This window comes from Perca flavescens, chromosome 13 (assembly GCF_004354835.1).
Source record: "Perca flavescens isolate YP-PL-M2 chromosome 13, PFLA_1.0, whole genome shotgun sequence".
NCBI classification, from domain to species: Eukaryota; Metazoa; Chordata; class Actinopteri; order Perciformes; family Percidae; genus Perca; species Perca flavescens.
This window is the reverse complement of record NC_041343.1, coordinates 6,274,476-6,297,921: the sequence shown is the minus strand read 5'-3', so window position 1 is coordinate 6,297,921 and position 23,446 is coordinate 6,274,476. Positions and strand designations below refer to the sequence as shown.

Below are 23,446 nucleotides of genomic sequence, written 5' to 3'. Positions count from 1 at the left end.
TTACTTAGCTCTCTGGTCTTGGCCATTGTGGAGAGGTTTGATTGAATGTGTGGACAGGTGTCTTTTATGCAGGTATCGAGTTCAAACAAGTGCAGTTAATACAGGTAATGAGTGGAGAACAGGAGGGCTTCTTAAAGAAAAACTAGCAGGTCTGTGAGAGCCGGAATTATTACTGGTTGGTAGGTGATCAAATACTTATGTCATGCAATAAAACGCAAATTAATTGTTTCAAAATAATACAATGTGATTTTCTGGATTTTTGTTTTAGATTCCGTCTCTCACAGTTGAAGTGTACCTATGATACAGACCTCTACATGCTTTGTAAGTAGGAAAACCTGCAAACTCTGCAGTGTATCAAATACTTGTTCTCCCCACTGTATATTCCTGGTGTCATCTCCCAACCTTCCATCAAATGTAAAGTAGCCTAGTTATTAAAATAACAAAGAAATAATCAGGACCAAATATATAACCCTCTTGGCAGTGATAAAATCTGAGAATGAACACTTTATTTACATTACATTTTACATACTTAAATATTGGAATAAAGTGTCAAATGAATGATGATTAGGGTGTCAACATCTTGATCTGTGTTTTAATTCATCCCAAAGACATATGTCACGTATGCATTCTGAGCCATGCAGTCTTTTTAAAGGACCAGTGTGTAACATGTTTAGTTGTTCATTATCAAAATCTGTGTTGCCCACTCACAAACTTGTCCTTTTTCATTAATATTTACCTCCACCATCAATTCCAAGTATTCCTTTTGGCTTGAAATTTTACATTTGCATTCGCGTGAACTGGGGTAGACGCTCCATATTCATGCACCATCTTGAAATACGTTAGCCAGTAAGGGACATACAGGACATACTGCTCCGCCTTTTCTCCTGTTACCCTAAAGAACATTTTAAATTAAAAGTTCTGACACGTGGAGTACTATTACGCTGTGCCATAATAATTATTCATGAATTAATTTTGGCCTAATCTTATTTTCTACTGTAACTCCCCAAGTCAGTTTATTTTATAACATATTTGTGGGTGTTTTACTGCATACAAAACATATAGGCCTTTCACTTGATGGAGGATCTGCGTGAATTGGTTGGTTGTTATTTTCAATCCAGATGTGTCTATCGTAATCTACAACCACTTTGTACATCAATGATGTGGAAAGCTACATTTTGGTCACTGTTACCCAATAGTGAACAAGGAGGAGTAGTAGTCTCTCTTGCAAATTTTCTCAGGTACATTGATCAACACCAGTATATGAAGACACTCAGAGAGACTGAATGTGTTGCAATAAAAAAGGCAACAATTCATGTTTTATAGATTATACAATAGAACATTCTCACAGTGCATATGTTTCATATGTTGTTAAGTGTCTTGAAATGGAGGTATCATCTAAAATGTAAATAAAAAAAAAACTACACATCCAGCAGCAACATTTGAATGAAACAAATATTTGTATTATCAACTTTAAAATCAAATACAACACAAAAATGTACTTTGATACAAGGTACAAATGCCATTATTTCAACATTGTATTACATACTGAGGTACTGTAACACAGGTTACTGAGGTACTGGATTCATCAGTTACCCAATTTGGTATTGGGTACATAGTGGTTATTGCTGAATCTAGGAGTTTCGTAACACTTTGTATACACACACATCAAATACACAGCACCATTGGCTTCAGGCTACATGGTGTGCTTTCCTTCAATTATCTCCTCCCTGTCAGTATCTCATTGTCGTCATTCTTCTTGCATTCCAGCAGGTCGTTAGCAGGGCCGGTGGACAAGACATGTTTGGACTTGGAGTCAAATTTGTAGTGGATGTTTCCCTTAAAGAAGTGGACAACCCCTGTTGGGAATGAAGATTCATTATTGTGATACATAAAATGTACATTTTTGAGCTCAGTGCTCAAATTACATGGTCCTTAGTAATGGTTTGGTATCGTTTGGGTTTTTTCCGATACCGGTGCTAAAACAATACTTTTAAAACGGTGCCGGTGCCTTAATGGTGCCTGAACCGATACTTTAAAAAGATAGGGTAATATGGAATAGGGTATTTTACAATAATTTTGAATGCACCACAAAGCTTACTAGTTTCAAGTGAACTGTGTATTTTTTTTTCCCCACAAAGGCAGCTGCACACTGCTTAACGTCCCGCTGTTGGAATCCTAATCCTAATCCGAATCCTAATTGGCACCAAAATGTGGCTCCGAAATCCGCGTTGCTATTCGGTCCAGTAAATACCGGTCGATTAGGCATCGGTGCCATATTAGCACCGGGTCTCGGTACCCAACCCTAGCCATTAATGATCCATCAATCTGATATGGAGTAATACTAGCACCAATAAGGACCTTTTTAAATGGATCTAATAAAAAAGTTCTCTCAGGTTCAGCGGCAGGTTCAGATGAATGTTATTCACTGCTCAGTGGAGACAGAAGTTCTCAAGAAGCTGATGAATTCTCTCTCCCAGGAAGAGTTTCTAGTAGAAATGCACTGATTACAACTTTCAAGGCCGATTCTGATTTCCAATTTTTCATTGAGTTTGACCAGCCGATACAGATTTTAGCCAATTCCGATTTTCATTTTTACCACTTTACAACACACACAAATATTTATTTTCTATCTTTTCTTCAATAGAACATTTTACATTTTGCATAGAACATAGAAACTTTTTTGAATAGATCATCGATCACTATAAAATAGAACTATATAAATTATTCCTGATGTGGGAAATTAACAAACATCTAAAGTGCAATGTTATGGAAGAACCATTTTTCACATTCAATATCCAACTAAAAAATGTGTATATATTTAACAAACTAAACTTCTGTATGTATGAAAACAGGGAAAACAGGTAATGGCAATAAAATAATATATAAATAATAAATAAAAATAAAATTTTAATGTAGTATAAAGATATTTCTCAAAACACACACAAGCCTGTTTGAACGTCAACAGTAACGTTACCTGAAAACAGCGTGTAGTTCCTTTTTTTGCAATTTTGCTTTATGTGTCATTGTGCATAAATATGAACACTGCTGATGATTTAACGTCACCGCTCATTTAACACACAGTTTAGCAACAAAACTTAACGCTGAGGGAAGATTACTACGTTTTTAATGTTGGTTTTGAGCGGTATGCATCCCCACTAACCTGGAAAGGTTAAAACATTAACGTTAATACAGCGTGTCGCAGGAATACAGCGTTTCTTTTATATATATATATATATATATATATATATATATATAAACTAGAGATGGTCCGATACCGATACTGGTATCGGTATCGGCTCCGATACTGCCTTAAACGCTGGTATCGGTATCGGGAAGTACTGGAGTTTATGCACCGATCCGATACCACGTAATAAAGCCCTAAAGAAAATCTACGTTAAAGTAGTTTATTTATGTTCTTTTTCCGTTATAACTGACTGTCAAACTGGAGAATAAAAGAAAGTTCTGTGTTTGTTCATGTTTCACAAAGAGTTTAACCTGAGCGAGACCGACAACAAAGATAGAAATCATATCACATCCATACAGGGATAGTAGTATAAAGTTGTTAAAACATAATAAAATATATGACACACTGGTATCGGATCGGTACTCGGCAGACGTGGGACAAAGTCATTGTTATGCAAGTCACAAGTAAGTCTCAAGTCTTTGCCCTCGAGTCCCGAGTCAAGTCGAGTCAAAGATGAGGCAAGTCCCGAGTCGAGTCAAAAGTCAAAGCCAACAAGTCTCAAGTCGAGTCCAAAGTCGTACCATTTTAGTTTCGAGTCATTTCAAGTCCTCTTACCACAGAAATAAAATGTATACAAATCATGTATGTCTGTACGATTTGTATTTATTTAAACCTCTTTTTTATACAATGACATTAACCAAATACAGTAAAAAACAGAAAATTTAATTGTCACAAAAAATGCTTGTATTTCAACAGCATATTGCACTAGAACAATGCACAGCAGCTTCAGTCCTGTATTGTATTGACCTCATATTGCAAAACAGTTTAACTTTCAAATAGACATGGGTCCTTTTAGCCTAAACTTTTTTAAACATGTCATCAATAAAATCCTCACTCCTCAAAATTATCACTTCTGAAAAACTGGACCAACCTGATAATATAATTGGAATGACTCCATAGAGACTGGTGTGTATGAATGAATGAGTGAGTGAGTGAGTGAGAGAGAGAGCTGTGTGGACAGGTGATGAGCAGAGAGTGAGTGTGTGTGCGCATGCGTGCTGTGGACAGGTGGAGGGAGGCCCCTATACTGCATTGCATTTGCAAAAGATCAAATTGGCCAAAAGTCTGTCAGTCATTTGTGCACGATGGGGACGCAGAATGATGCCACCATGGCTGAAAACTCGCTCCACTGGAGCACTAGAAGCAGGCACTGCCAAGACTCGGATGGCTACTTGAAAGAGTGAAGGAAGAGTCTTACTGTTCAATGCCCAGAACAAAAGGGCATTCTGTCCTTCTGCCATGTCAATGTTGTGACTTAGCTGTACTGCTGGTGGGGTCCCAACATCCCTTTTCTGCATCTTATGGTATGCAGCAAACAGCCCTTCTCCTTCCATGTCCTCTAGTTCTTCTTCAGCAGGCACCGGCACAGGTTGCTCCATCTCTGCAGCATCTTGCAGGATCAATTCTAAAAAAAATGTGTCACAACAGCAGAAACAAAAGAGCCCTTATTACCATTACTGATGATGATACTGTGCAAGACTGAAAATTGTTATTATTGTTAAAGTCAGATTAATATCACATTAGATCCTAGATCAGATTAAAATCAAATTATTTTACGTTGCATTTAAGTTGCATTGCAAGTCAACAATATTTACCTTTAACTCGTTGTGCCACCTCTGCCTTGATGTCACGGTTGACCAGCACATGGGGCTCAATCCACAGCAGACAAAAGGCTGGATCCAAGGCAGCTGCTTTCAGGTAGACTGTGTCTGAAAAGGGGGCAGTGATCCCTTCTTCAGACTGGGCCATTTTCACATTAATGAAGATCCCAAGAAATCTTTTTTTCAGGGATGCCTGCAGACCTCTGACCAGGCCGCTCAGGAAACAAACTTGAGGCTTCAGCTTCTCAAGATGGTGATTGAGGGACAAGACGGATGGAACAACTGCACTGATTGTAATGACTTTCTCCCCCTGTGTCAAATCAGTTGCTTCTCCAAACGGTTTCAAGATGTCCACCAACTCCTTCAGCAGATTCCACTCTCGTGGTGTGAATGACAGTTCTTTATGCCCGGCCTTCTCCAGAACTGCGCAGAGCTTTTGCTGATCACAATGAAGGACTGCTTTCACCTGCCGCAGTGTGGAATTCCACCTCGTGCTCACTGCAGCAGGGATGCCTCTGTGCTCCCCAAATTCACCATCGAAGATGTCTTTAAACGTTGTGCTTGTGTGGAGCAGGGAGCTAAGCTTTGATAACTTGGAGAGAGAAGGACATGCCGCTTTTGTTTCTTTCAAACCGTCCCCCACAACCAGCTGCAATGTGTGTGCAAAACACTGCAGGCGCTGTTTCTTTGCCATAGCAGCATCGACGGTTTGCTGGTGTTCTAAGGTTAAGTAATGCCATAGCTCAGGATCATCAAGATTATCTCCAGTTAGCTTTGATGTTGTATTCATCACATATTGCCTCAAATTGGTCACAGATGCGCTCCGCTGTGTGAGAGCCTTTGAAGCGGTTGCAGGCCAAGAGATTAGACTTTAGCTGTACCCTCTCTGCATCTCTTTCCATCCAGTGCACAGTGACACCAAGGAACCCCCTCATTTTTCGATCAGACCAAATGTCCGCAGTGACTGAAACATGGTCCGTGTTGCTCAATTGAGTTTTTAACTTTGAACGTCTCTCCTCAGCAAGGCTCTCTGTTTTTGTGGTCAGCGTTCGGCGACAGACTGGGGTATACTTGCTGTCCAGCACAGCCAGAAAGTGACGAAAGCTCTTATTTTCCACAATAGACAGAGGAAAATTGCAATCAATAATCAAGTCAGACAGTATTGAATTGGAGATGGCCTTCTGCTGTGGGTGGCTCATGCTGTAACGCCCTACACGAGCGTCCAGGAATTGTGAGATTGAAGGCTGTTGTGATTCATCTACGATGCTTTTGTTCATCTGGTATTCTTCATACCTGTAACAGAGAAGAGTATGAAACAGATGTCAGAAAATCCCTTATAGCCACACATGTTGTATTTGAAACTACTCTTTACTCATATCAATGTTGTTGTGTTAATATTCATTGTATACGATAATACATTTCAGTGTTTGCAATATTAAGAATATTTTCACTGCTTCAGAAGTCATAAGAAAGCCCTTTCCCTCAAGAAACTGAAGTCATATGCTTTATAGCAGTGATTTTCAAAGTGGGGACTGGGACCCCTGGGTGCCGCAAGGGGGGCCATGGCAAGTTGGCATGAAAAGTATAGCAAAACAAAATAATTGAATAAATTAAATAACTAAAGTAAACCAAATTAAACCAAAAATAAGCTAAACAATATTCCCATTAGTTAAGAACTGCACTATAATAATATATTGCATCTCTACATTACTACTATAATCGTTATTATTTTATTATATACTGTATATAACCCAGTGGTGCGCTGCCTCACAGACCTAGACTACGTAGCACTCTATGTCCATGCGCTGCCTGCTGTTTGGGCATGATATGAAAAGGGAAGGCTAATGGTGGATCTACTGTGACTGTGTTATGGTACTTTAAAACGGACGTTGACATGATGTTGGCGAGGTTTTCAATCTGAGTGTGCTACACTCATGTACCTCATATAATCCGGGTTCAAAAATCCCTATTTTTGTAAGCATGAACCAGCAAGGGAGACGTGCGTTTACTGTCTCGTTGATACGCAGCAGCTAGTAAGTAAGCTAGTTCAAAACTTACCTTTCTTTGTGCAACTTCAGGTGTCGAACAAAGTTGGACGTTGTGGCAGCTCCGTCTGTAATCTTCGACCCGCATGTTTTGCAAATTGCAACTCGTTTTTTGTCGACTACCTCGTAATTTTTATAGCCAAACGAAACTATCTTCGGTATCATTTTGCCAACTGGCGCGATGTTGCTTGTTGCGCTTCATTGGTTGTCTTGCAACGTGCCTGCTTAGATGCTGTCGAATCAAAACAACGTGGGACTACCGTGATTGGATGTCGGATGCTCTCTGCATGCATACAGGTGGTGCACATTTTTTTCACAGATGCAGATAAACTGAGAGCGGCGCGGCCGTGTGAACATTTTTTTCCCCAGTTTTCATGGGAAGTAGCAAGTCTTCTCGAGTCAAAAGGCGCAAGTCCAAGTGAAGTCACGAGTCATTGATGTTAAAGTCCAAGTCGAGTTGCAAGTCTTTGTACATTTTGTCGAGTCGAGTCTGAAGTCATCAAATTCATGACTCGAGTCTGACTCGAGTCCAAGTCACATGACTCGAGTCCACACCTCTGGTACTCAGTATCGGCCGATACGCAAGTTCAGGTATCGGAATCGGTATCGGGAAGCAAAAAATGGTATCGGACCATCTCTAATAAAAACTTTTCTGTGTGTGTATATATACACACACACAAAAGTTTTAGAACACCCCAATTCTTCCAGGTTTTTATTGAAATTCATGCAGTTCAATGTCTTATTGTACTCTGAAATGAAAGAATTGAACAAATGGACAATTTAAGTTAAAAAAGAAATCATGGAATCAATTTATAAACCAAAATGTATTCTAAATGTTTGACTCATCAAAGTTAACCTGACTCCGCCAGATGGATTGCTTCGCATTTGCTCGGCATATCCATCTGGGAAATTTCCGTTGGGAGAACTTTTGGGAAGGGGCAAAAATACTGGTTAGCTGATTGGATAAACCATCTGTCTATCACCTATGTTGGTGATAGATGGGCCAAATCAACCAATCAGATCAACGAAGCGTATGAAAATACAACCACAAGCCCGCCCCTGCTGCTGCAGGCAAAGCATAGCTGTTAGCTCAGCAAGCAAGCAACATGTCGGTAAAGGATATTTGCCGTTTGTTTAACGAGAATTTACGAATAAAAGGCCCCCTTTCAGCTTCCCGGTCCATATTCCAAAAGAAGGATCCAAGAGAAAAAAGCATTAGCGAGTGGCTAACAGAATTAGGGCTACCGCTTTTTGAAAATTCTGGCTAGCTGATTGGATAAACCATTTGTCTATCACCACCTAAACCTGCCTCAAAACCAACGCTGATTGGCCCGGTTGTTTGGCTAACGGCTCCAAATTTTCTCTATCTCAAGATGCCAGACTGATCTGCGAGTGGAAATCTGGAGCTCGCCAGATCAGGACAGTCTCACGAGGCTACGTCAAAGTAGCCCACTTTGGCAGACATAACAGCTGAACACACTCGTGGCATTCTTCTCTTTCCAGTTGAAACTGAGACTTGCTTATTACGACCACTATTAAGCTGTGCTTGAAGCTGTTGTCCTGTGAGCTGCCTATCACACAAGCTGTTGACTCTCAGAAACTTGTCTTCTGATTCTGTTGTGGCTTTGGGTCTGCCAGACATCTTCCTGTCAGAGTTTCCCCCAGTTTCTAAGTGCCTTTTGATGGTGAAGAATACTGTACTCACTGACACCTTGACTTTCTTCGCAATTTCTCTGTAGGAAAGACCAACATTCTTAAGTGTTATGATGGCCTGTCCCTCTTCCAGCGTTAATTGTCTTTTTCCCGCCATTTTTAGAGCAACACACTACTTTCTGCAGTACAATACTGTTCAAATAATGCTCACGAGGGTACGGTACCACAGTGTGTTCCAACAATACTTTTATACAAACAGAGGGGGTTGTAAGTAATCCAGACAAGTTGGAACACCTGTGGGAATTGGTAGCACCAACTTTCAAAGCTTGATCAACCTCCATTGCTGCAGAAGCTTTACGTTGTTAACCCATTTCTTGTTCCCTGAAAAAGGCCTTTTTGTAAAATTCTGAAATGTACATTATTTTTCAGTTTTGGGTAACCTTACTTTTTTTTTTAACCTTAGGCAGTTCACCACTTACCTTTGTACCATTTCAAGCTATTCATTGGACTTGAACTAATACAATTTCAATAAAAACTAAAGAAATTGGGGTGTTCTAAAACTTTTGACCGGTAGTGTATGTATATATATATATATATATATATATATATATATATATATATATATATATATATATACACACACGTATATATACATACATTTCATTAAATGAAAGCATGTTGTTGAAATGCTATGCTATGAAACTAAAGGCAAACATGGAAGGTGATGTAACTACCCTCATAGAAGACAGACGCATCTATGGGAGTTGGAATCCCGGGCCACTGCTCCTCTATAAGTGTCGGTGTTCCCTCCATCGTCTTCTGCTGCTCATTGTACCTACATATCAGACACACGGAAAACATGGTAAAGCTTTGTCTCTACGTTTTCCTCGTAGGTTACACTGTTGCAGGGCATACCACAGTGCATGTTGTGTCTAATGATACCAGCAAAGTCACCCAGACTAATTAACTTAAAACCCACATTGGATGAGACATAGAGTAGCAAAGCCAGTGACAGTAAGCCATTCTGCTTCATGACATTTGTAAATTGTCATTACATCAAAACCAAGGAAGGAACAAGGAAGTAGTCCAGGGGCATTACATTCTGTACAGCATATGACACCCTCTGTCACTTGACCCTCAATTCAAAACTATAGATAGAGTCTAATCATATATGAAGAATATGGACTTGGAATAAGGACGTACTACACAAACAAACGAGGCACACCATTCACACAGATAGGAGAAAGAAAACCAACACACAATACAAGGAGGTAGAGGCAGATTAAGATTAAGAGAGAGAGAGAGCTAATGCTAATGCAATATGACAGCAAATTTGAAAAGGTGAAAATCGAAGACTGTTAGAAATTAGATTTGTATTTGTTGTTGCTGACATAAATACTTCATTGTCATTGAGCACATTTCAACAGACTAATGATGAAACAACAGAAAGAGGATGTTGTGGTTTTTAAGCTTTGGGTGCTGGTTGCCACACACACTGTGGGAACAAATCTTTTTTCTCAACGACAAATTACTGTTTGATTACAAATGTGTCAAACTCATTTTGTGCCTGTAACTAAACTGTAAATATGTAATGTAAATATTGTATATGCAATAACTATGTATCCAATATACAGTACTGTGCAAAAGTCTTAGGCAGGTGTGGAAAAAATGCTGTAAACACAGAATGCTTTCAAAAATATAAATAATGATTGTTTATTTTTAGCATAAGGCAGGTAGTTTGCCAAAGGGCTGTAGAGTGGTAAATAATGAGTGTCTGCAGGCAACAGTGAAGAATGGTGGAGGTTCCTTGCAAGTTTGGGGCTGCATTTCTGCAAATGGAGTTGGAGATTTGGTCAGGATTAATAGTGTCCTCAATGCTGAGAAATACAGGCAGATACTTAACCAAACAGCCAATACCACCAGGGAGGTGTATGATTGGCCCCTTTTCCTTCAAAAACTTTGTGCAAGTGTACCTAGAAGAATTGACGCTGTCTTGAAGGCAAAGGGTGGTCACACCAAATATTGATTTGATTCAGATTTTTCTTCATTTCATTCACTGCATTTTGTTAATTGATGAAAATAAACTATTAACACTTCCATTTTTGAATGTGTTTAGTTTACAGCATTTTTTCACCTGCCTAATAACAATAATAATGTATACTTTATTAATCCCGCAAGGGGAAACAATGTTTATTACACACATCACACACAGGAATTACACACAAGCTCAGTACCTATTAGGGGTGGTACGGTTCACAAAACCCACGGTTCGGTTCGTATCACGGTTTTAGGGTCACGGTTTTCGGTTCTGTAAGGTTCTTGTTATTTTTTTTTTAACCTTTAACACTCGGAAGACATGATGATTTCGACAAGCTTTTCATTTATTTGGCAAAAAAAGGAGAATGTGTATTGCAATCTACAGGAACAAACTTAATGCTTCTATTCCCTGAGAGTGAGGATACATTTTTTCACTTGAAATTAAAGTGCAGTATTTATGGCTGGAGTTCTTATCTAAACTTAAAGTGCCACTGTAATATTTTAAATATTATAAACAAAAATGCTGGCTATGAATATAAAATGTTGCATAAAAATTAACACACTGCACTGTTTAAAAAACAACACTCCTCTGTTCACTTAATTTTCATATTCTTCTGCAAGAATATCAGTTTTTCCACATTTTCTGCCAAGAGGCGAGACCTACTTGCAGTGACTATGTCCCCTGCCGTTGAGAAAACACGTTCACTTGGCACAGATGTACCTGGGACAGCGAGGGTACGTTGTGCCAACTTAGCAATGTGAGGATACTTATGCACATTACTCTTCCACCATGCGAGTGAGTCTTCATCCACAGAGATGCAGCCTGTGGCTTTGTATGAGGTGACCTCTTCATGAATGATGTTTGACAAAGGCTTTGTGCTTCTTTCCTCTGGCTCGGTTGTAAAAAATCTGCTAATACCATTGCAATGGCAGATTTCTTCTGGGGAGGAGAGGTCTCTGATGGCCTTGGCTCCGCTCCTGAGGATGAACCGGCCGCTTGGGCTTCACTCCCTTGACCCTGATGAGTATATGACAAAATAGCCATTTTGGAAATGTTAATAACAACAAATAGCTCTCATGGCAGCAAACAATTATTCTCTATTGGGCAGTGGGGAATAGAAAAATACTAGAAAGGCAGAAATAGATGAAATATGCTTGGCTTAGTCTAAAAAAAAAGAAAACAGCAGTTATCATTAGGATAATTGATGATAAATTAAATTTACTTTAGATACAAAATAAAACTACAATACCTGCTTTTCAATGTCCACAATGTCCGTGGTGAGATCATCATAGATTTGCTGAACACAGGCTTCTTCCAGGTAAGGCAGGGACTTGAACCTTGGATCCAGTGCTGTGGCTCTGTGCAGATAATCCTGAACACTAGGGTCATTGTATCTGCCTTTAAGGTCTTTGGTGATGGCTGCCTTAGCTTCTTTGATGGTGTTACTGTCCTCTGCACTTGATGTCATGGATTTCAGTATCATCTTCTGCAGTGGGATAATCATTGAAACAGAGGGGGATGTTTCTGTGCTCATGAGGGTGGTTACATTCTTCAGAGGTCTTAGAATATTTATGCCAGTTTTGTCTCACTGTCAGTTAACACTTGTCCATCAGGGCAGAATAGATGGCAGCCTGTTGCTCCACACAACATTCTAACATATCATATGTGGAGTTCCAACGCGTTGTTATGTCGTGTATTAGTTTGTGAACAGGCAATTCCAGCCTTTCCTGCTTGGTTTCCAGGACATGGGCAGCTGTTGTGCTTCAGTGAAATAAGCTTACCACCTTCCTAACCTTCCCCGGGAGTCGGGATACTTGGTTTAGTGAGATTGCACTCTTGGCCGCAAGGTTAACTGTGTGAAGTCCAGCTGCTAAATCGATAGCATTCACTATATTTTTAGCATTATCTGTAGTAACAGGAATTGTGCTGTGGGCCCTCTCCAGTTTCCATTCCTCCACCGCGTCTGTCAGCATTTCAGAGAGATGCTCACTGGTATGACTTTCATAAATGGGGCGTGTTTGCAAAACGCAGCTTCTCATTTCCCACTCCGAAGTAGGCTAATGTAGTGAGCGGTCACCGTGAGGAAACTTTCAGTGGCCCTGGAGGTCCATCCATCTGTAGTGAGAGCTACGTGGGGTGTGTCGGACAATTCTTTGTCAATTTCTCCTCTTGTCTCGTCATACAGTTTTGGAATTACAGTGGTACTGAACTGTCGGCGGGAGGGAATATTATACCGTGGCTTTAGTACTTTCATCAGCTGACGAAATCCTTCATCCTCAATCACGCTGCACGGTTGCATATCTTTTGCTATAAACATCCCCAATGATTTAGTTATGGCTATTACCCTGTCCGACTTATCACTGAGAGGCTGCTTAAATCAGAGATTAGAAGTTGTTTCCTTACCGACTCTCTCTCTCTCCTCCCCCTACCTGCCGACAGGTCCGACACATTGGGGTGAGTCTAAGTCTTCTCAGATGAACTAACATATTAGAAGTGTACCATTTGCATATTGAATGCATTTTGCACAATGCTTGCACACAGTCGCAGTTCTGTTGTTTTATTTCCGCTGTAATCATAGGTAACATTAAATCCAAAATGTTCCCACACACAAGACTTACACGACGCTGGCGCATCCTCTAACTATCTGGGCAGCCTTGATTTTCTCTCCCACTTGCCATTGCTACACGTGAGGTGACCTGCATCAATCCATACTCCACTTTCTTTCTCTGTCTATATCCAGTTTTTCCAAACCTTGTCTTTCGCGCGAAAAGGAAACACTGTCTGAGGTCACATTCGGGACAAGGCTACATTGTTCGGCACACACACATTCTGAACCGAGACAAGCAAACCGAGCAGTTCGGGTGTTTTGAACCGTACCTTACCACCCCTAGTACCTATACATGCACTAATGGAAAGATGTCAGAGTGAGGGAGCTGCCCATAGAAAGGCACGAGCAGTTGGGGGTTCAGTGCCTTGCTCAGTATCAAGAGCACCTTGGCAGTGCCCAGGAAGTGAACTGGCACCTCTCCAGCTACCAGTCCACCACCATGCTTTGGTCCGTATGGGGACTTGAACCAGCAACCCTCCGATTCCCAACCCAACTATCTACTGATTGAGCTACTGCCACCGCCAATTAGCACATTACACGCTATCTCACAATGCAGTCACAGTGTATGACATGTATTACATTTTCTATTTGTCTGCTTTGGAAAATAATCAGCAACCTTTGTGAATGCAAGTGAATCTAGTTAACTCTCCTTACAGGTGTTGGACATCTTACTGAATCTGCTTTAATGTACTGATCATAAGATAACGATGACGTAAGGATGACGTAACACTGAGATTATTTGTGAAATTACACAGTAGTATTTGTGAAATTACACAGTAGTCTGGAATTACTGTCACTGGTGTCTACGTCAAGCAGGGCCACTGACCAGCATCTCAGCTTTATCTGCGTCTAGGAGCACAAAATGATGTGACTTCCAGTCTGGTCTGGTTTACAACATAAGAGTTAGTCATAGTGCTAATGCAATATGAGAATCTTCCAAGAGCATTAAAGGACTGTGGCATTATAGTAACAGTTAATGTCTTAAACTAACAAAGACACTTGCGTCGGGCTTTGCGCTGCGCTGCACCAGGTGCAACGTAGGGCCCATAATTTTTACCCAAATTGCTGTTAGCCATGTCCCATCCAAGAATAACAGAAAACATTCAATACAAGAGTACATCCAGCAGGTAGTTAGCTTAGCATAAAGACTGGAAGCTGTGGGAAACTGTCAGATCTTAAATACCTCCAACACTCATGGCCAGTGAAGAACACAGTGTAATGCTCATTTCTGAAGTGAAGAGCAGCATCTACAGATTTTATTCTGGAGGGGAAGCCCAAGTCTGAGATGTTTCTTGGAAAACCCTCCTCAAGATTGAACTGCCTCAGCACCCAGTATTGATGACCTGAAACAAAAACATTACTGTCTCACATTTACAGATACATTATATTTTAGGATATTACTTTATTTTACCTTTGAAAAACACGTTAACATTCCTCTCCACATTCTCATAGACAGCATCCAAGTAGGGAGGTACTGTGTCTTCCCACAGACTGCTACTCAGGGTGATTCCAATTTCATTAAACTGTGGATGTTTGCGCCACATAAATCTGAAAAGGCATAAAGTTATCTCAAAAACCTTTTAAAATTATTATTGTTTTATCCAGTATCAAAGGAGACACCAGGTGAGAAGCAAGTCTGTCTGTCACCCTGCATGGTGTAGATATATGGTCTGGACAGTTCACTCACCTATCTTTGAAAAACAGGACCTCCTGTTGTAATTCTGTTACCGCATCAAAGGACAAATCTGGATCACATTTGTCAGGTGTTCTTGGAGGAGGTTGTTTTGAGAATAGTGAAGCAAAATTGGGACTGATACCTGCAGGCAACAGAAGTAAATAGGACCCTGCCCTTTGAAATGTACCAGCTCAGTATATTCTTTTAAAAAAGAAGCTGCTGGAAGTGCAAGGATACTGTGATTCACACAAGTATATCATCTGCAAATAATTGAATCAATTCCAAACCAAAGCCTGCAGGAAGTAAAATGTGCATAACTTAGTTAGAACACATTTTATGATTAAGATAAACATAGATAATTACTTGACATTTGAGCGTAGTGTGTGTTATGCTTACTATCAAACATGAATTATAACAAAACTCTTGACAGAAACCATTTTATGCTCCGTGCTATTTTGATTATTCCTTCCTCCAGATCTTTAAGTTACTTAACGTACTCTGTTCTTTGATAACAGAGTGAGGTGTTTCACTATGGGAATCGCCTCGGCGTGACCAACTAAGGAAGCTCCAATGACACCACGTCTGTCCATGACAGACAGGTCGAACTGTGCTAGGGCCACGCCCCTTCATATAATCACAGTCGACCGGCTTCTTGCAAATCATTCCAGATAGGTTTCTTTCCGTGTCTATGCAAGGAGGGACGTGTTGGTGAAACACCTCACTCTGTTATCAAAGAACCGGGGTTATGTTAAGTAACCTAAAGTTATTTTTCTAACTTCGTTCTGTGTTTCACTATGGGAGATATAGACCACTCCCGGATTGCCTGAGATCTCCCGAAGCCAAATAATATTGAACCGAGAGTCACGCTAACCCCGGCGCCGTAACCTCCAGCACAACCTGTGCCAAGGACGGTCGAGCCTGTAAAACCTCACAAAAGTGTGAGGTGTAGCCCAGCTCGCTGCTGCACAAATTTCCTTCACTTACACACCCCTAAAAAGGGCCCATGAAGTGGCCATGCCCCTTGTGGAATGAGCTCTCAGACCCTGTGGGGCCTGTAAACCTTTACACTCATAGGCCAACGATATGGCCTCCACAATCCAGTGGGACAGCCTCTGGCGGGACAATGGCTTACCCTTGTGGGGAGTAGCCCAGGACACGAACAGGCTGATCCGCCTTTCTGAACCCAGCCGTCCGACTCACATACATGTGCAGAGCCCGGACAGGGCATAGCATGTGAAGTCTTTGCTCCTCTCCTGAGGAGAAAGGAGGCGGGTGGAAGGCCAAGAGCTCCACCGAGGGACACCTGTAGGCTGACTCCACCACCTTAGGCACAAATGCTGGGTTGGGCCGCAAACAGACTTTGGAGAGCCCTAGGGCAAATTGTAGACAGGTAGGCTGAACCGACCAAGCCTGCAAGTCACTCACTCGCTTTGCAGTGGTTAAGGCCAAGAGCAAAACTGTTTTAAGAGACACAAACTTCATCCCCACTGCCTCCATAGGCTTGAACAGGGGTGATGAGAGAGGGCGTCCAACACGACCGACAAATCCCACAGAGGAACCAGGGGCCTGGAAACTGGGAGCTTGCGGCGTGCCCCTTTCATGAAGCGACAAACCAAGGGATGTTGCCCTGCCGGCTTATCCCCAAAACCTACGTGGCAAGCTGAAACAGCAGCCAAGTACACCTTAATTGTGGAGAAAGCTTTCCCTTTATCCATCAGGTACTGCAGGAAACATAGCAGGTCCACCACAGAACACTGGTAAGGGATGGTACCCCTATGTTTGCACCACTCCTCAAAAACCCGCCACTTTCCGCTGTAAAGGGAGCGGGTGGACGCGGCTCTTGTGCTTTGAATGGTATCAATGACCCGTTCTGGCAGGCCTGATGCATTCAGGTTCCACCTCTCACGGGCCAAGCCCAGAGCGCCACGTGGTCTGGGTGAGGGTGGTAGATCACCCCGCCCGCTTGGGAGAGGTCTCTGCGAATGGGGAGAGGCCATGGTTCTCCCGCCAGGAGCTGCATTATCTCTGCCACCCAATGCTTGGATGACCACCGTGGCGCTATCAGTATTAGCTCTGCCAGATCTGTCCCACCACCTGTGGGACAGATCAGGCCGAGCAGGCGTAGGCACAGTCTGAACGGCACGGCTTTGCTGAGCCGGAAAAGAGAGAGACACTGCCCCTGAGACGCTAATCTCCCCTCCGATAGCGTGACGCGGTAGGAGAGGGAGTTTATTTTCAGACCCAAATACTCCGTACATTGCGTGGGTTCTACTCGGCTCTTTGCCCAGTTTATGTTGAACCCCAAATCCGTGAGATGAGTTATCACCATAGTGGAATCTCTGACTGCCTGCTCGCAGGAGTAGGAGCAGATCAGATAGTCGTCTATGTACGAAAATATTCTGATACTGCTGTTCCTTAACGGTGACAGCGCTGCCTCCACACACCTGGTGAACACCCTCGGTGCTAACGACAGCCCGAATGGGATGGCTTGGTATTCGTAGGCTCTGCCCCGATACGCAAACCTCAGAAATTTTCTGTGTGCGGGATATATGGCGATGTGGAAATATGCATCTGAAAGATCTATCGTCACAAACCAATCCCCGAGCGGATTGAACGACAAAGCACTTTGTGTGTTAACATCCTGAACGTGTATTTTCGCAGGTGTCTGTTAAAACCCCTGATGCAATTCCATCGCTCGGCACAGCCCTGATGGTTCGTTTGTTCAATAGGGATGTTATTTCATCCTCTAGGACTTGTGCTGCACACACCGTTGAATCTGGGTGGTTTCATAGCAAACTGTACCCTGTAACCCTGACAAACAGTGGATAAAACCCACGGGTGAACTGCGCGTGCGCGCCACCAGTCTGCTTGAGCAGAGAGGGGGCCCCTGGAGCCGCACTGCATAGACGTCACCTCCCTGGGCTGGAGGGAGCGGTCTGCCCTGGGAGGAGCGTGAGCTCCCCCTGCAGGGACCTGGCAGGTCAGATCTGTTTTGGGTTTTATCTTTATTTTGTTTTACCATTTCGCCATTGGCTCTGCGCCTGAATGCGAGAATGCAGGCTTTATTTGCCTCTTTGGACATGGTGCTTGGTGACACTGTGAACATGGTGAAAGTGCTTGGTGACACTGGAACACCTTCTGCCCCTGACTCTTCTCCTCTTGGACGAGGAGGGAGAGAAACTGAGAGGGACCTCCTGGAGAACTGTGAAACACCAGGGGCGCTGAACCTACCTCTCCAACCTTCCTCCTCTTTGTAGAAGGGGTGGAGGGAGAAGCTGGGGGGGTTAGGACGGACGCTTTTTCTTCCCCTCACCGGGGTGGGAGTTGCGGCTCTTTGCCGCCACAGCCGCGAAGGAGTGTTTCCCCCACGGCTTGGGATTGTCTGACCGAGACTGCTGGCTAGTCTGTTGACCAGCAGCTCGTCTATGTGGCTTTGCAGCCCCTTGCTTTGCCTTCGCTGCCGCTGCGGCAAAGCCACCCCTCTGACCCTGTTGGGGCCGGGGTGTGTGTTTTCGGGGTAGGTAGAGGTCAACGGCTTCACCCTCCTGTTTCCTGAGGGTACTGGCCTCTCTCATCTTCTCCAAAGCCGGGCCAAACAGACCTTTGGTGGGGTCGTATGATGCGTCCATAACCTCTGCTTTCTGTGTGTCACTCAGGCCCGACAGGTTCAGCCACAAGGCCCTCTCACCTGCAACTGCGAGCCCCATTACACGGCCGCAGCCCTGCACCGCACCCCGTAAGGAGCGCAGCACCAGGTCGTTGACCACACAGATTTGTTGCTGATCCAAATACTACACTGTCATTGAGCACATTTCAACAGAATAATGATGAAACAATAGAAAGAGGATGTTGTGATTTTTAAACTTTGTGAGCTGGTTGCCACACCACTGGTGTGGGAACAAATCTTTTTGTAAATCTTTGATTACAAATGTGTCATCATGTGCATTCACACTCATTTTGTGCATGTAACTAAACTGACATGTTAAATATTTTATATGCAATAACTACGTATCTAATATATGTGTGTATTCAATTTTGTACATTAGAGATTAGAGATTTAGCACATTACGCGCTATCTCACAATGCAGTCACAGTATATGACATGTATTACATTTTCTATTTTTCTGCTTTGGAAAATAATCAGCAACCTTTCTGAATCCAAGTGAATCTAGTTAACTCACCATACAGGTGTTGGACATCTTTCACATCGCGGAAGGAAAGCTGAAGTTCATAATTGGGGGCAAAGTTGTATGTTGGGTACATGATAGCTCCAGGGTCAGATGAGTGGGGCAGGCCAAGCGCATGGCCAAATTCATGGACTGCTACAGCAAATAGGTTGAAACCTAGAGCAAGAACACAAGCTTTGTGAGGGTTTTATGCCACAGAAAAGTTGTCATGATGCATAAAACTGTTTACATAAATGTCAGTGAGAGAAAAAAGGACTTCTCAATATAGAAATCAGTTCATCTGTCAGGACTGCAGGGGCTGAGGTGATTTTTGCCTTTGATGGAAAAAAAGTGGTACACTAAATGGGATATGGAAACGCATTTGTCGATTAAGTTCTGATGAACAAACTTTTCATCGACATGACTGATTAGCTGTTTCCACTGTTGGTGCCATCCAGGATATTCTTATAACGTGTCTTCATCTCTGGACAGCATGAAACATGGCCAATACTGGCTGACATTAAAAAAATATTAAAACTTGCACAATTGAATCAAATTCCTGTAGCCCTTCCTCCATTTTTCTCTCATAGATGGGTAAGATGGCCAAGGTGATTGTTTTGTTTCCAGGTAGCAACATTTACTTCTTCTAGTCTGTTTACTGGAGGATTACAGCCATGTGTAGCCTATAGCGCCAACTTCTGACTTCTGCTCCAAACAAGTTGTTGGAAGCGCCTAATTTGCATTTGTTTTTTGCGACATTTCAAAAATTTGTTCAAAATGTACAATTGATAATTGAATGGAAAACACAACTCCCTCACTCCCTTGTACTGTACCAGTACTAAATGTACACCTGTCTTGAATGTCGTTTTTATATAATAACGTTTTTTTTTAAATATATTTTAAATGTCCATGGTGAAAACGTTGTTTCGTTTCACTATATACAGTGTATACGGTTGAAATGACAATAAAACCCACTTGACTTGATTTGACTTGACTTAAAGCTCCAGTCTTCATCGGCATCAAAGTGCACGTCTCCCCCAATACCAAACCCAGGTGGAAAGGCATGAGCCAGGATTCCTCCTGTGCCATCAAAAGGTGAGCCGTCCTCATGGTCTGCAACAAACAAGTGCAGTTAATCATTATATTCAATAAATCATGTATGCCATGCGTTTCTTGAAAGCTCACCGCCATTGTGAAAGGAGATGACAATATCAGCCTCCTTCCTGCTCCGCTTGCGAAATTTCATTGGTGCAACATCGGACCAGAGCTTCCACGCTGCTCTGAAGACTTTGTTAACCTTCAAGGTTGGGATAGGGAGGTTGTAGCTAGCGATCCTGAGGATAGAAGATAGAATTTTACTACTACTTAAGTCACCTTTACTAATCTGACATGTGACATCCCCACCTCTGTTGGCTGCTGGTATGTCTATCTGTTTGTGTTCTATGTTGCAGATGCCACACCTGGTCGAGTCATCAATTATTGGAGACTTACCGGGCCCAGTGTTCTCCAGTATAAAAGCACACCCCATGTGTTGCATTTTGGGCTAGAGAGGAGGGAAACTGTTCTGAAAGCTGTTCCTTATGCTCCACACTCCCTGTGGTTTTTGTTTTCTTTACCACACAACACTCCACTTACTATTCCTTCATTAATGCATACACACTGACACCACTGACTTACTGACTGCCACACTTTGCCAACTGTTGTTTTTTTAATTCGAAAATAAATTAATGGTAGCTTTGCTGCAGCTTTGTGTCATCTTCTGGTTATTTTTTTTGTCGTCAGGGTTTTGAGCTGACCTTGAACTGACACTTAGTGGGGTAGAATAATGTACTTGCCATGCTAGTGGAATGGGTCTTTGGATGGCAATGTCCTTCTGTTGGTCGATCAGCACTTTGGTCCAGTCTAAAATATCTCAACAACTATTAAATGGATGGCCATGGAATTGTGTACAGACATTCATGGTCCCCAGAGGATGAATCGTACTGACTTTGGTCATTTTCTCTGACTGCTAACATTACGTTCATTACGTTCACATTTGTGGTATTGAGTGAAAAGTCAACAGCTATTGGATGGATTGCCATGGAATTTGGTACACACATTCATGACCACCTCATAATGAATTGTAATAAGCAACATCATCAGGCCAGATTTTTTAATTCATCCAAAGCTTTTTCTGTGACCAAATAGCTGCAAAACTAATAACACTCCCTCCAGCCTCAGCTTTAGAGCTGTTTTCAGTGCTAATTAGTAAATGTTAACTAAGATGGTGAACATGGAAAAGCCCTGCTTCCTGAGAATTCCTAACCTGTAGCTGAGGGTGCTCTTCTTCCAGCGAATTGTCTCTCCAAATGGTTCCACGTCTGACAGACCACAGCGCGGCCTCTTCATAACTGCCAGAGTCTCATTGGTCAGCTCTCCACTTGGAAGCAAGCCAAAGAAGCGCTGCATCTTCCTGACCTTATCACAGAGTCTAGTCGTCCAATCAGATTCTACATCACGTATGTCTGCAGTCCTCTTCTGTCTCTCTGACCTGGGCTTGTAGCCATAGAAGTCCTGTAGATATTGCTGGAGAAGATAATTCAGTGAGCATGCCATGCATTACTGCAGTCAGCTGAAAGGATATGCATGTATGGAGAGCTGATGTACACCATTCAAATGCTAAACACTGTGCCTTCACCAACTGTATTTTGGCCTAAGCCAATTCAGTGCCTTATCCTTTAGCCAGTTTAAAGATCTGATGACTGGAGTGATGTGATCCACTCTTGTGGTCTCAGTGAGGACTCAGCAGCAGCGTTCTGAATCATCTGTTGTCTGATCTGATTAACTTTTCTTATTGCTGCTGAGACATGAGTCCTTATAATACTTTTTATATTCCTAGGGTGATAAAGGCGGATTTAGTAATTGTCTAAACATGGATGTTTAAATGTAGGTCCGTGCCATTGTGTACCTGTCCCTGCGCAATGACCCCTCTATAAATGCACGTGTGTGGTGTGGTATCTAAAGTCTCTTTTGTCACGGTTTCAGCAAGTGGACCCAAATGCAAGACTCGTCCAGGCAGAAGTGCAGAACAAACACTTTATTTTGACTCAACAACTACAAACGAACAGGACTCTCACAGGACAAACCGGGAGAGACGAACCGACAAGAGACAAAGCAGAGAATGTCTAATAAGGGGAGAACTTCCACTCTCGGGAAAATTCCGGGTTGGTACAATGGGGCTAATAGGGAGTGAGATAGGGAGTGAACAGGCTCTCCATAGACAGGCTCTGGACAAAGGAACCCAGGGGTGTAGAAATACACAGACCAATACACAGAAAGACAGGAGATTGGACAAGACAGTAACGAACAACAGGTGAGAGTAGAAATGGAGGGAAACTAACGAGACAATTGGGAACAGGTGAGAACGGAACTGGAGGGAAACTAACAAGAGAGGAAGTGCAGACCATATAAGGGGATGGGCGGAGACAAAGACAGATGACAGACAGGTAACAACAGAACACAGCAACAAGCACAAAACAACAAAATACACAAAAAGGCCACAAGAGTGGCAAAAAGGCAATCAGTCTCAGCCGGATCCTGACACCTTTCACACATGGACCGCAAACCCTAACTTCTCTATAGGCATTACCCGGTAGGGATGTATGTGAGGACACAGATGTCCTAATCAGTTGGACCGGACATTAAACAGACTTTACCCGCTCAGATCCCCGAGTCTGTGTAATGTCTGATTGAGCCCATGTGTGAATAGAGCCGCTCGTTGTGCGAAATATTCACAGTGAGCGGGTGGCCGTGTTGATGGCATTTTTATCATGCGGCTCACAAAACCGGCAAAAGACTTGTTTGTTTATGACCAAATTAACAAAGCCTCCTGCACCCTCCCTCTACCTAGTTCCACTCCTCGTCTCAACCAAACGGAGTATTTCGAGGAAGTGAGAACACATCTGACACGGACAATCTCCTGTTGTGTGTTTCACATGAGAAAGGGAAACTCCAGACAACGTCCGCACCGGACTCTCTGGACATTGTCCGGTGTTCATATTTGAAAATGGCTTAGGAGGGATATGGAAAGAAATATTTTTCAACTGCCTTGTTAAACTTGCCTTGTGTTGACTGACAATTAAAGCATTTTTCTTTTTTGTTATTTTCTGTCTCATGTTAAGCACTTTGAATTGCTTGTTAAAAATAAACTTGCCTTAGCTTGCCACACATTAAACATTCCAAACATTTCTCAAACCTTCAATAGTAGTACAGTGCACAAATGTTGCTGTACTGTAATTGTATACATACATGCATACAGTGGTATGTAATTGCAGGTGTCCATAGTTGGTTTACAGATACTGTAGCCTCTGACTTATAGGATCATTGCAGCTCTATAGATATGTGTACAGTTATCTCCATGGCCAGATATTTATGTAA

The 23,446-nt window shown here is 42.4% G+C and overlaps 1 protein-coding gene across 1 annotated transcript; it reads right to left on the bottom strand.

The window, feature by feature from the left end:
* Positions 1–1,628: 1,628 nt before the first annotated feature.
* Positions 1,629–23,053, bottom strand: LOC114566981 (uncharacterized). The gene is made up of 16 exons (XM_028595857.1): positions 23,038–23,053; positions 21,978–22,036; positions 21,336–21,595; positions 20,216–20,364; positions 20,006–20,143; positions 19,046–19,207; positions 18,178–18,558; positions 17,884–18,020; positions 16,517–17,014; positions 15,997–16,187; positions 15,736–15,761; positions 14,877–15,006; positions 14,601–14,737; positions 14,373–14,532; positions 9,278–9,378; positions 1,629–1,856 (listed from the first exon to the last, which is right to left on the bottom strand). The coding sequence occupies exons 1-16, from the start codon at positions 23,051–23,053 to the stop codon at positions 1,717–1,719; spliced, it is 2,685 nt and encodes an 894-aa protein (XP_028451658.1). The 3' UTR covers positions 1,629–1,716.
* Positions 23,054–23,446: the final 393 nt, after the last annotated feature.

Excerpts from the sequence above, each read along its gene's own strand:
- LOC114566981 (XM_028595857.1), bottom strand. Across the intron at positions 15,007-15,735 it reads CTGGAGGTTACGGCGCCGGG|GTATCAGTCCCAATTTTGCT; the intron begins GTTAGCGTGACT and ends TGTTGCCTGCAG. Across the intron at positions 14,738-14,876 it reads GTCCTGTTTTTCAAAGATAG|ATTTATGTGGCGCAAACATC; the intron begins GTGAGTGAACTG and ends ATGCCTTTTCAG.